Source organism: Centroberyx affinis, unplaced genomic scaffold (assembly GCF_046629955.1).
Source record: "Centroberyx affinis isolate AG114_WGS23_722 - 3 ecotype Tasmania unplaced genomic scaffold, CSIRO-AGI_Caff_v1 ptg004275l_1, whole genome shotgun sequence".
NCBI classification, from domain to species: Eukaryota; Metazoa; Chordata; class Actinopteri; order Beryciformes; family Berycidae; genus Centroberyx; species Centroberyx affinis.
This window is the reverse complement of record NW_027281998.1, coordinates 309,478-321,741: the sequence shown is the minus strand read 5'-3', so window position 1 is coordinate 321,741 and position 12,264 is coordinate 309,478. Positions and strand designations below refer to the sequence as shown.

General features: G+C 42.3%; 1 protein-coding gene across 5 annotated transcripts; it reads right to left on the bottom strand.

Annotated features, from left to right (window-relative positions):
* Nucleotides 1-137: 137 nt before the first annotated feature.
* Nucleotides 138-11,226, bottom strand: rprd1b (regulation of nuclear pre-mRNA domain containing 1B). Of its 5 annotated transcripts, XM_071543242.1 has the most exons (9): nucleotides 10,576-11,226; nucleotides 9,619-9,748; nucleotides 6,396-6,464; nucleotides 4,746-4,879; nucleotides 3,763-3,881; nucleotides 3,518-3,613; nucleotides 2,538-2,664; nucleotides 1,468-1,643; nucleotides 138-589 (listed from the first exon to the last, which is right to left on the bottom strand). In XM_071543242.1, the coding sequence occupies exons 1-9, from the start codon at nucleotides 10,724-10,726 to the stop codon at nucleotides 440-442; spliced, it is 1,152 nt and encodes a 383-aa protein (XP_071399343.1). In that variant the 5' UTR covers nucleotides 10,727-11,226; the 3' UTR covers nucleotides 138-439. The 5 variants fall into 5 exon arrangements, with proteins under 5 accessions (XP_071399343.1, XP_071399345.1, XP_071399344.1 ...); XM_071543244.1 differs by lacking the exon at nucleotides 3,518-3,613; XM_071543243.1 differs by lacking the exon at nucleotides 6,396-6,464.
* Nucleotides 11,227-12,264: the final 1,038 nt, after the last annotated feature.

The window sequence follows — 12,264 nt, the reverse complement described above, 5'->3', positions numbered from 1 at the left end:
TCAGCACCAAAATAGACTATACAGAAAGACATGCTTCGATTGACACTCCCTGACAACCAACATTTATGTCTGTATTAGCTTAGCATCTTTGCCCCCCGCCCCCCTCCCTCCCTCCCAAATCATTGACATCCCCAGCATAAAAAATTGAGAATAAAAACAAACAGGAAGCAAACTTGTTCCAAGCTGGTGGAGTAGAATCTTTGACAATCGAACGAGAGCGGGATGAAAGAGTCTCTTGTTTTTTTCCCCCGCAGAGCATTTTGATTTCACCAAAACCTCCATCGTCCCTTCCTCCCTCTCTCTCGCCCTGCAGGTTTGGAGTTAGCAAAGGTGGCTGGCTAGTCTGTGGGGGGGGTTAGGGAGGGTCCGACAGTGTGCGCTCCCCGGGTCGGGGACACCGCAGGGGTTTCGGGGAGTAAACGCGGGGAGAGTTTGGCTCTCAGTCGGTGGAGAAGAGGTCGCCGGCCGAGGGGAGAGGGGCCAGGCCTCCCGTCACGTTGGGCAGCAGGGAGAGGTCCGGCAGACTCTGGATGTGGGACTTGAGCTCTTTCCTCACCTGGGTCACTCTCGCCAGCTTCTGCTTGTACTCCTGTGAGGCACAGATAAGAAGACAGTTAAGAAGACAAGGCACTGGGATTAGACTAGTTAGTTCATTGGCTATTAAGGGGCCAAGTGCAATAGAAACTGGTGTTAGACAAGATTTAAACCAATAATTTAAAACCCTTTCTAACTTTTAGTCTCTTTGCCCTGAGCAGCCAACAATTAATCCCACAAATTAGTCGAATATGAGCCACATGGGCTTTGTTCAGTGCAGGCCTTCAAGCTCAATTGCAAATTGCTGCTCATATCAGATTTTTTTTTAGATGACTGTTCATATCTATTCTAGGATGTATGCCATACCAATATGAAATGACACGCCCTAACAAAAGATGTGAAATCCATGTTCGTACCTACGCTTCTCCCGCATGTTTTCAAACATATTTGGTTGCAGTAAGTACCTTGGAGTTTTGACTGAAATGACTGAAACGTCCTCCATGCCAACACCAAATTTATGACAACTGTCTTCGGTAAATGTAAGATTTACTTTTTGTCTTGGCAACGCTGACAAATTCTGAATTGAGTGTTCAAATCTAAAGGATACGATTTTGTACCACAAATCCATGTGTTCCAGAGTGGAATTGAAAAAAAGGTTTTTGTTGTTCACACTGACTAGAAAATAGCACATTTGTGTCCCCTGAGAGGGAAAAAATCTGAACTGGGACGCTTTCAGCTGCAGTGTAAACGTAGCCGAGTTCAGGATATTAGCATACAACCTTCAGGATATTTCACACCGTTTATGAATAAGTGAGCAACAAACTAAACACAAACAAACAAATTCAGACACACAGCCAACAGCATTGAGACAGTGATCTTTGTCCCCGTCCTCACACTGCTGACTGTGTTATGTTTGTATATGAAGCGTCTTGCCTCTAGTTTCTTCTCCCTCTCGCTGAGCGCCTCCTTCTGGCTGCTGATGTATTCGGTCAGCATGCGCGCCAGCTGCCTCCTGTCCTCCAGCTCCGCGGCCAGACGGCCGTTGTACTCCGCCAGCAGCAGACAGGCCTCGTCCACCGTCTTCGACAGCTTGTCTGCCGCCTCCTTGTCTGGATGGAGGCAGAGGGGGAATATCAGGCCACAGGGCATGATGTTATTCACACACTCACTGCTGTAAAAGGCAGGAAACTTGTAGACTTGTTAATGCGAATACATACTGTATATACTGCTGTAAATTCACATACTCGCTTCCTCCAGTTTCACATATCTCTCATTCTTATGTTCTGCAAATAATGATTTTCAATATTCATAATGGTTCCCACTATTTCATAACGTATATATAATGATACTTTTCCAGTCTTTATTTATATATTGTTATGTTTATGCATACTCATTTTTATACAGCACATATTTCTAATTTAGCAATCCTAAATCTTAATGTGTTTAAATTGTTACCATCTTACATACATATATGTAACTCTACAATTATTTACATTCTATATTATTAGGTTTTCGGTGCCATTTGTTTGTTTGTCTGTTAGCAGGATTACGGAAAAACTATTGGCCCGATTTTCATGAAACTTCGTGGAAGGGTGTAGCATGGGCCAAGGAAGAACCCATTAAATTTTGGAGCGGATCCGGATCCGACTCACGAACAAGCAATAATAGTACGAACCTTGGTCTGCGCTCTCCGAGTGCCCTTCTAGTTTCTTTATTGTTTTACTGTTTTTATTATTCTTTACAGTTTTATTTTAGATTCCATTTGTGCATATTCCTCTACTTATACGTATACTTATTCTTATACTGTTTTTTTCCCCCTGTTGAACCCTATTACATTTGCTGCTGCCACGACCTATTTCAATAAAATAACCCTAACCATCTAGAATAATGTTGGCTTAATGGTTGCAAGAGAGCCATGTGTGGAATTTCAAAATATTCCAGCAGTTCCACATAAAAAAAACAATAACCCAGCAAAATAGTCCAAAAAGACTGTCAGGTCTTACCGGTGATCTTCTCCAGCAGGGAAACGTCCTGAACCTCCTGAGGCAGCGAGGCGATCTTCTGACGGACGGCTGCATCGCCCGACGCAGCGTTCTCCAGGTCCTGCAGGGCCTTCACCAGCTCCTCTGTCTGGAGAGGAGGATAGAGGGAGCAACAAGAGATTGGGAAATAGGGATGGGAGGACAGGAGGTGGGAGAAAATTAATTGGGGGGGGAAGTGTGTGTGAAGAGAGAAGGGGGGAGGATGGAAGGAAGTGGGGAAAGAAGGGAGAGTTGGAAAAGAGTCAGATGCAAGAAAAGCAAGCAAAATTTTAAGCAATTTAAACAATTGCACTGTGTGTAAATTGATCGAAACTTCAATGGTGTGGGAGAAGGCTGAGAAGGAACTACGGGTGCTAACGAACTTCAGTGGAGTTTCGACTGACATGGGAGTGAGTAGAAAATGATGGAATTTTTTTATTTTGGGGTGAACTATTCCTTTAAAACGTGATTATCCCCATAAGTAATTTGCTTTGTAGTCAGCATGAAATAAAAAGGAGGAATGCCATTAACTTCAGCTGTACAGGCAGGTTTCTATAAAGGACTGAACAATCCACTGCTGGAGATATACAGTATGTCACTATTTCTCATATAGATTCTAATAGTATAATAATAGTAGCCACTTATACACACATCTTCCCAGCCCATCCCTGACTCACAAACACACACTCACACACACGTTGACCAACATTTTCAGCTGTCTGAAAGCATACAGCGGCAGTATCACATTCCCACCTACCTACTCACATTAAAGCTGCACTAGGCAAGATTTTTATGTAAAAAAAAATACACCTGTCTCGTCGGCCTAAATCAAAAAGCGGGCCTGCAACAGAACAGAGCGTTCTCCGTCCACATGAAGGGACGAATCGAAACTGAAGACTGAAACACAAAGTGTCTCCTACACAGCAGTGAGCAGCGCTGTGTCCAGAGGAAGTTGGACTCACCAGTAGATCATCTGCCTCTCTTGTCCCTGTGGTATCCCTTGGTATGAGGAGATCACAGACCAGCCGTGCGTTTACTGACGTCACGTTACGTGATTTCTAGGTATTGAAGTTCAAACAGTTACCTCCCGCTGCCATTTGTAACCCCCGACGTGCGAAGTTGCCTAGTGCAGCTTTACTGATTGCGAGGGATCATTTTTTAATATTTTAAGCCGTTCAAACAAAATGTCAAAATGTCAGCCTCCTACCAGCAGAGTTGCAGAGGCGTCTGAGTTGCGAGGCGAGGAGTGGCTTCTGTAGTCGTCATCTTCATCCTCTTCCTCTTCCTGGACCTTCTGATAGGTTCGTTTCACAGGTCTCTTCTCTTCTGCAGAGTCAAGTTTAGACACCACAGAACAGAAAAACATGTATAACATCAGTAAATGACAGGTCATCCATATTAAACTATTGATACTGTAGGTCAACAGCACAAAAGACTAACTAGTTCATAATACCAATAATTTTGACTTGAATTATTTGACTTTGTTTTGGCCAGAGTATTAAAGGGAAATTCCACAAAACTTTTAGGTTGTTATTCTGCAAAAATCTAAATTTTCTTAAAATTTCCCCAAATTTATTTGAGTTCAGAATCATAAGACAAGTTACGTTATAGTAGGATGCCAAATAAGTCACCACTCACCAGCTATAAAATACAGAAAAAAAAGATTTTCAAATCAAGTGACCACCAGTCAAAGTTGCCTTCAACACGACAACTATCACTATTACAATCTCTCTGGTTTTTTCCACTATAATGTGTAATATGGATCAGAAATACATTTACATAATAGTTTACATTACATTTAAGCATTTAACTGGCACTCTTCCTCGGGGCAACTTAAAATGAGTTCAACAGGTGAATAAGCTTAAATTTCTATATCACCAAAACACCAAGCAAACATCAGGGAGCACAAGGGCCAAAGACACAGAAGACAAGTTTTGGTCCTTTCTCCATTCAGATAAAAAATAATATTGACTACATTTTCTGTCCGTTAACATTCCACCTAGTTACCATCAAGCTGCACAGCCAGTTCTAATGAAAAATAATATGGCAGGTAATTCACCAGAGTCTTTGATGTTGGTGGCTAGCACACAACCAAAAGAGTGAGTTTAAGACAGTTCATGGATTTATGATACACATATTTGTAGCAGGTCTAGGTCTAACAAACAGCAGGCTCTCCGGCTGTAAACCAACCTGCAGGTTTGGGGCTGTTGGAGTCTTCGATGGCCAGTTTGAGCTGCTGAATGAAGTCGTTTCTGTAGAGGCTCCTCTCCTTCCAGATGTTCAGCAGCCTCTCCATGTGCTTCTTACAGCTCTCATCTGCTTCCCTGGGACACAGCAGACAAGAGGAGAGGAGAGGAGAGGAGAGGAATGAGGAGAGGAGAGGAATGAGGAGAGGAATGAGGAACAGACATCCAAACAGCATAATCCAAGTGTTTTGTAGACAAACAATTGCAGTGTGTGTAAATTGATGGAAACTTCAATAGTTTGGGAGAAGGTTGAGAAGGAACTACGGGTGCTAACGAATTTCAGTGGAGTTTCAACTGACATGGGAGTGAGTAGAAAATGACAGAATTTTGGGGTGAACTATTCCTTTAAAACATGATTATCCCCATGAGTAATTTGCTTTGTAGTCAACATGAAAAAAAAAGGAGGAATGCCATTAACTTCAGTTGTACAGGCAAAGGACTGAACAATCCACTGCTGGAGATACAGTATATGCCGCCATTTCTCACATAAACTCTAGTAGTAAGGGTGGCACTTATGCACATGTGTTCCCACCCCACCCCCCATTCACAAACACACACACTCATACACAGAGGTAGGATGTAACAAAGTAAAAATACTTAATTACTGTACTTCAGTAGGATTTTCAAGTATCTGTCCTTTACTCAAGTTTTTCTTTCACTGAAGACTTTTTACTTTTACTCACTACATTTCAAAAGAAAAATCTGTACTTTCTACTCACTACATTTTCAAAACTTGTTACTCTTGGGAAATCATCAACTGATTTTCAATTTTTTTTTTTTTATTTTCCACATCAGACAGCTTCCATCCCGGAAGCAGCTGATCAAGAGCCAGATGTGATTGGCTGCTTGTTCAGCAAAGTGACACCAAAAAGGAAGGAAAGGGACAGAGAGAGAAGCAACACGAAGAAGAGAGAAGCAACGAGAGACAGAGAGAATTAACGTTAGTGAATTCAGCTGCTAGAATTAACGTTTGTGATTTGAGCTGCAGACTCTCATCTGTGATTCAGAGGAAAGCTCAACAGAGAACCAATTTAGAACATTAGAAATGAATTTTGGAGAATGACTTTTACTTTAATACTTTAAGTAAACTTAAGACCATGTACTTTTATACTTTGACTTGAGTAAAGGATTTGAAACGGTACTTCAACTTCTACCAGAGTATATTTTTAGATGAGTATTTGCACTTTTACTTGAGTAAGGAATTTGTGTACTTTTACCACCTCTGTGTGTAGATGACATTAGTTAGATGACATAGTGCAGTGGTTTATTCACTTAACTGAAGCTAGACACAAAAAAATCAAATCAAATAAAACACACAGAATCTTTGACAGTCCTGTCAATCAAGGGGAACTTGGAATCTTACTAACTTCATATATTGTGGTGTCACAACGAGGGCAGTGAATGCAGTGTGAGGTTAGAATTCCAATGCACACAGCACAGAGACATTTCAATTTTTGGCACAATGGAGGCGACACACAAGACAAAAAGAGAGAGAAAGAGAGACAAGAGAAATAAATACATGGAGATCCAGCACAACATGGAGCCGGAGGATGCCCAGGTAAGCCCCGCCCACAGCACTGCGCGGCAGACCTACCTGGAATTCCCTGCGGAGAGGAAGACCGGGCTCCTGGACCCAGTCTCCAGCAGCGAGGAACATCTGCTGCTGATAGGGGCAGAAAAACAGTTGAAGCTGGTTCTGGGCCTGGACTCTTCTGTCCAGAACAAGGAACAGGCCCAGACCCAGACGAAATTGAGCAGGCAGGACTATAAGACGATGAGGGACGCAGATGAATATGTCAGGAAGATTCTGGACCTTGACTCTTCTGACCACACCCAGGTCCAGTTCATGTTCCTGGGCCTGGCAGAACAGGTCCAGGTCCAGGAACAGGTCCAGATGAAATGGAGCAGCCAGGAGCATCTGATGATGATAGAGGCAGAAGCATATTTCAAGCTGGCTCTGGGCCTAGGCTCTTCTGCTGAGAAGCAGCAACAGACCCAGAGGAAATGGACCAGCCAGGAATACCAGACTATGAGAGAGGCAGATGAACATCTTAAGGAGATTCTGGACCTGGACTCTTCTGCCCAGACCCAGCTCCAGTTCATGTTCCTGGGCTTGGCCGAACAGGCCCAAGTACAGGCTCATGCCCAGGAAAAGGTCCAAGCCCAGGAAAAGGCCAGAGTCGAGGCCCAGGTCCATGCCCAGGAAAAGGCCCAGGAACAGACCCAAGAACAGGTCCAGGCCGAGAAAAAGGCCCAGGAAAAGGCCCAAGTCAAGGCCCAAGTCAAGGCCCAGGAACAGGCCCAGGAACAGGCCCATGAACAGGCCCAGGAAAAGGCCCTGGCCGAGGAACAGGCCCAGGAAAAGGCCCAAGTCAAGGCCCAGGAACAGGCCCATGAACAGGCCCATGAACAGGCCCATGCCGAGGTCCAGGCCCAGGTCTATGCCCAGGAAAAGGCCCAGGAACAGGTCCAGGCCCAGGAAAAGGCCCAAGTTGAGGCCCAGGAACAGGTCCATGAACAGGCCCAGGACCAGGAAAAGGCCCAGGAAAAGGCCCAGGAACAGGCCCAGGAAAAGGCCCAGGCCCAGGTCCATGCCCAGGAAAAGACCCAGGAACAGGACCAAGTCCAGGTCCAGGAACAGGCCCAAGAACAGGTCCAGGTCCAGGCCCAGGAACTGGCTCAGGAACAGGCCCAGGCTGAAACCAGAATCACGGCTGCTCTGAAGCACACTGAGCAGAAGTTAGAGAGCTGCCTCCTCCAGCAGCAGGAGGAGAGGGCTGGTCTCCTCAAGGCCAAAATTGACAATGAGCAGGCCCTGGAGGTGAAAGAGCGAGAGTGGGCAAAGAGAAAAGCCTTCATGGTGGATAAGCTTGCTGTTCTGGAGAGGGAGCTCAATGAACTTTTGGAGAAGAAGAAGAAAAAGAAGCAGAGCTTCCTGCGTAGAATCGCTGATGCCCTTACTCCAAAGCGTAAGGAGAAAAAGAAGAAGAACAAGGAGGACAAGATGGAGTCAACTCTCAACTCAGACTCTAACAAATCCTCCAATTCTTCAATGTGAGCACATTAACACCTGTGCTCACACACCCAACCCCCCCTCCATCCATATCCACCCCCCACCCCCCATAAACCCTTTGTCTTGCATTTCTTCTAAATAAACGATATCAATAGTGATATCGAAAACAATGTGCTGCCTGTATGATTTTATTTCTGTAGAGATTTGTAAGTTCCACTACAGTCAATAGTGTACGTGTAACTAGACTATCGTTGTTTGTTTGTGTGGTTTTGTTATTTAAATGCTGTTAAAAATAGAGCCATCACTTCTATCTCTCCTAAACGATCAAACTCAGAAATGGAAGTGGAGCTTCCATGTTACTCTACATTTATCTCACCCTGGAGTCACATTGTGACCTTGGAATTTTAATGTTCCAGTTGACATTTTAGTCCAAAATAATTTACTCATATAATGTAGCTCTAAAAGAAGTCTTAATATATTGCTGAAGTTTGATATAGATGGGTGTATTAACTTTGCAGTAAGGGGAGTGAAGTTCGAAAATGTGACTCTGACACAGCCTTTAATCACAACCAATAGAAAATAATGAGAAAAAACAGGGAGAAAACTTAATTTCTTAAATTGCCAACATTATAAGCAACTAAATATTGAGGTTAAGGGTCAGAACCACAATAAATATTACAAGATATCCCTGCAATCCCAGAATGATCATGTATTATTAAATGGCCCGGTGTAATCATGAATAGGAAGAAGAAGAAGAAGAAGAAGAAGAAGAAGAAGAAGAAGAAGAAGAAGAAGAAGAAGAAGAAGAAGAAGAAAGATGGTGGTGATGATGATGAATACTCTCGCCTTATGGAAATGTCAGCTTAACTTGCATTAGCCTTCATTCAAAGTTTTTTCTTCCTCTCTGACAGCAGCCAAAGCAATGCAACTTCTCTTCCGCAATTCACCAACTTTTTGTTCTACCAGTTCCAGGACAGAGCCACAGGTCTCTTCTGTGATTGGCTGTTCTTCTGCTACTGTATTCAGGAAGTTCATTGTCATACAAAGGGTTTTTCTATCAGTTCAGTCCTTTCATCATTATTCAAATACAAAAGAAAAATAGACTACAAAGGCTGAACTTGAAATACACTTTCATCAACTATTAGCCATCTGATTTCATTACCAAAAAATGAAATGGAAAATTCACTGCAGACGAAGATTGAATAGCCTATCATAAATTATTATTACTTACATTTTACATTCTAGGCACTCGGCACTTTACAATTAGGCAGAGGTGGAAGGTAACTAAGTACATTTCCTTAAGTACTGTACTTCAGTAGTTTTTCCATTTTATGAGACATTTCAGAGGGAAATATTGTACTTTTTCCTCCACTACATTTATCTGACAGCTGTAGTTATTACTACTTACTCTGCAGAATACGGTTTTACATATAAAAACATACAATAAGCTCATAAAATATGTTGCATTGTTAGAGTTTAAACTCCCAAACAGAATATGGAGCAGTTTGACCTACAACATTAAAATACTTCTTACAGGTTAACGCATCAATTTAACACTCTGAAAGAATGAGTACTTTTACTTTTCATACTTCAGTACATTATACTGCTAATACTTCTATACTTTTACTGAAGTAAACTTTTGAATGCAGAACTTTTACTTTTACTGGAGTATTTTTCCATTATGGTTTTGATACTTTTACTTGAGTAAAGGATTTGAGTACTTTTTCCACCACTGCTCATACACACTGACCAACATTTTCAGCTGTCTGAAAGCATACAGCAGCAGCATCACATTCCCACCTACCTGGCAACATGAGAACAGGCATCAACTAGGACAGACTCAAAGTCTTTGGTGAACTCCGGTCCTTTCTTCTTGCTGTTCTGGATAACATCGTTGGCCAGATAGAGGAACGTCAGCTTCCTGGTGCTCTTGGCTGAAGGACACATCAAGAATATAACAGCAGTTAGTTTCATATCCATTCCAGGTGCCGCATTTCAAGACTTGAAAGGAAAAATTCACCCTCAGATGCTCTTATGCTCTTGGATATCATCAATTTGTGATGTTTAGTGCATTCCAGGACTCATTTTGTGATGGAGTGTTGTAATTTACTTTCTCGGCGTACCCAGTTCCCTCAACCTGCCTTCTACTTCAGTTAGTGATTCCCTACATTTCCCAGAATACCTTTCAACAACCCCCATGAGCCTGAACTTGTTGCATTCAGCTATAACAGTAGGTGCAGAGAGCAATATAGCGACAACAGAAAGAGAGGTTTTCGAGAGCAGAAAAAGAGAAGAGTCTCTGTCCTTATACAAGTCAACATGTCCTGTGGCTGCATTGCATTCTGGTCTATTGAGGCTACTGTTGGCGGAGAAATTGGTCTCTCTGCCTCTTCTATGATGGATTTCTCCCTGTATGATTGTTGAACTTCAGTATAAAATGGTGAGTCTAGAAAGAAGCCCATGCTCTTTGATTCTGAGGCACTGAGACAAAAACCTGATGCGTACTGCTGAAAGTAACTGTTAAAAGTGTTTTATGATGATGTTTTCCTTTAATAGTTGTAGTAATAAACAGTAATTGATAACATTTTCTTCACTATAGTGTCCAGAAGCATCACCCATAAACCTGAACGTCACATAACACCGGTAATAAGGTTTGATGATGTGCAGCAGCACAACATAACACTACTAAGGATGGTGGTGACTTTATAACAAGCAGAACAGTCTCAGACCACAAGTCAACATGATGAAAAGCTCTCCTCACCTTTCTTCAGCTCTCTGTGCCAGACTTTGACGATGAGAGCGGAGTGTTTTCTGTGGTGGATGATCCACAGAGAGAGAGTCTGGACGCTCTGCTGGGAGTTACTGAGCTCCGACAGCTTCTTCTCCAGAGCCGACTCCGAGAAGGACGACATGGCCGTGGACGGTGTGCCTGTGACCCGACTAACCCAACCGACTGGAGACTAACCAACTGAGCTTTGAGCTAGTTTGGAGAAACTCGCAATGTCATCAAAACTGAAGTTGTGTCGCTAGCTAGCCCGGTTAGGCATGCAGCGTGCAGAGCGTGAAACTGTCTCAAACTGTCCGGTCCACCGAGCTCTTTAACGGACTGGGTTACAGAGTCGATCTGTTGACGGAGTAACGAAGCTGAAGACTTTATAGGTCGTTTGCCAGCAACAGCCGACACTGTCAGTAGTGTTTGTTTACAGCCAGAGCTAGCTAGCCAAGCTAGGCAGCCATCAGCAGATCGGTCCAGCTCTGAGCTAGCACGCTAACCGGGTGTAAAGAAACCGACTCTCTATAATAAATGTTCAAATATCTATTCGGTATGCTGGTAAATCGGACAAAACTGCAAAAGAGTTATCATGAAACTCACAATTTTTGTTTGCTTGCCTAACTAATCAGAAAGATCTCTTCGAAGATGGCAGCTTGCACTTTCACCTCAGCATGTGCGTCGCACAATGATGACGTAGGCAGAGCCAGGCAACCTTTTTTTCATCAGAACGGTCATAACCCCTCCAGTTTAAAAAGATTTGAGTTGTCTTTGATGACAAATGTGTATTTTGTAATTCTTGCCCTGGAACAATTGAGCATTTATTTTGGAAATGTCATTATGTTAGTGAATTTTGGAGTATGGACAATTTACAAAAAGGACATTCTATTCTATTTTCAGAATGAATCAACATGGACAATAAAAAATATTTTATAATCTCCTTATTTTATTGGGAAGATACCTGATTCATAAAACAAAATGGTCAACAAGCAAACCTTCTTTTAATGTCTTTAAAACTGAATTGAAAGCATATTGTAATACAGTTGACAAATGTAACAACCATAAAGTTAAGGGAACAATAAGGATTTCTAGCAAACATGGTCTTTCATTTATATATAATACCCCCACATGTCACTCTGTGTTTTGTGTGTATGTATCACTGTATGTAAGCAGTGTTTGTGCAGTCAGTGTATCCGATGTTGCTCTGCATGTGGACCATAAAAATACCCAGAAGTTGGTATTTTTCTTATCTGTAATTGGGCTGCTATGCTGAATCCAAAAATGGTTTTGAAAACTCATATTGTTATTATGGTGCTCAGTCAACACTGATGGTGCACAGCATGAGTTTCTTCAATGGAAACTGCATGTGGAAGTTGTCCTTGAAGTTTTCCTTATTGTTCATCTTATATTTTCATAATATCTACAGTATTGATTCATCTAAGAAACAAAGTAAGTAACAAAGATTATTTTCATGATTTTCCTCCCTGTTGCATTCAGGAAGGAGATCCTTGCAGATTCACTGACTGATTGTTTTACACCATTACACTGTTACTCATGAAAAATAAACAAAAATGATCTTTTTAAGAAAGATGTATGTTTATTCCTACACTGTTGCTTTGTGAATATTTTCTGTAAGGTCAAGTAAACAGTAATTAAATCAGCTGCCTATGTTCCTTACAT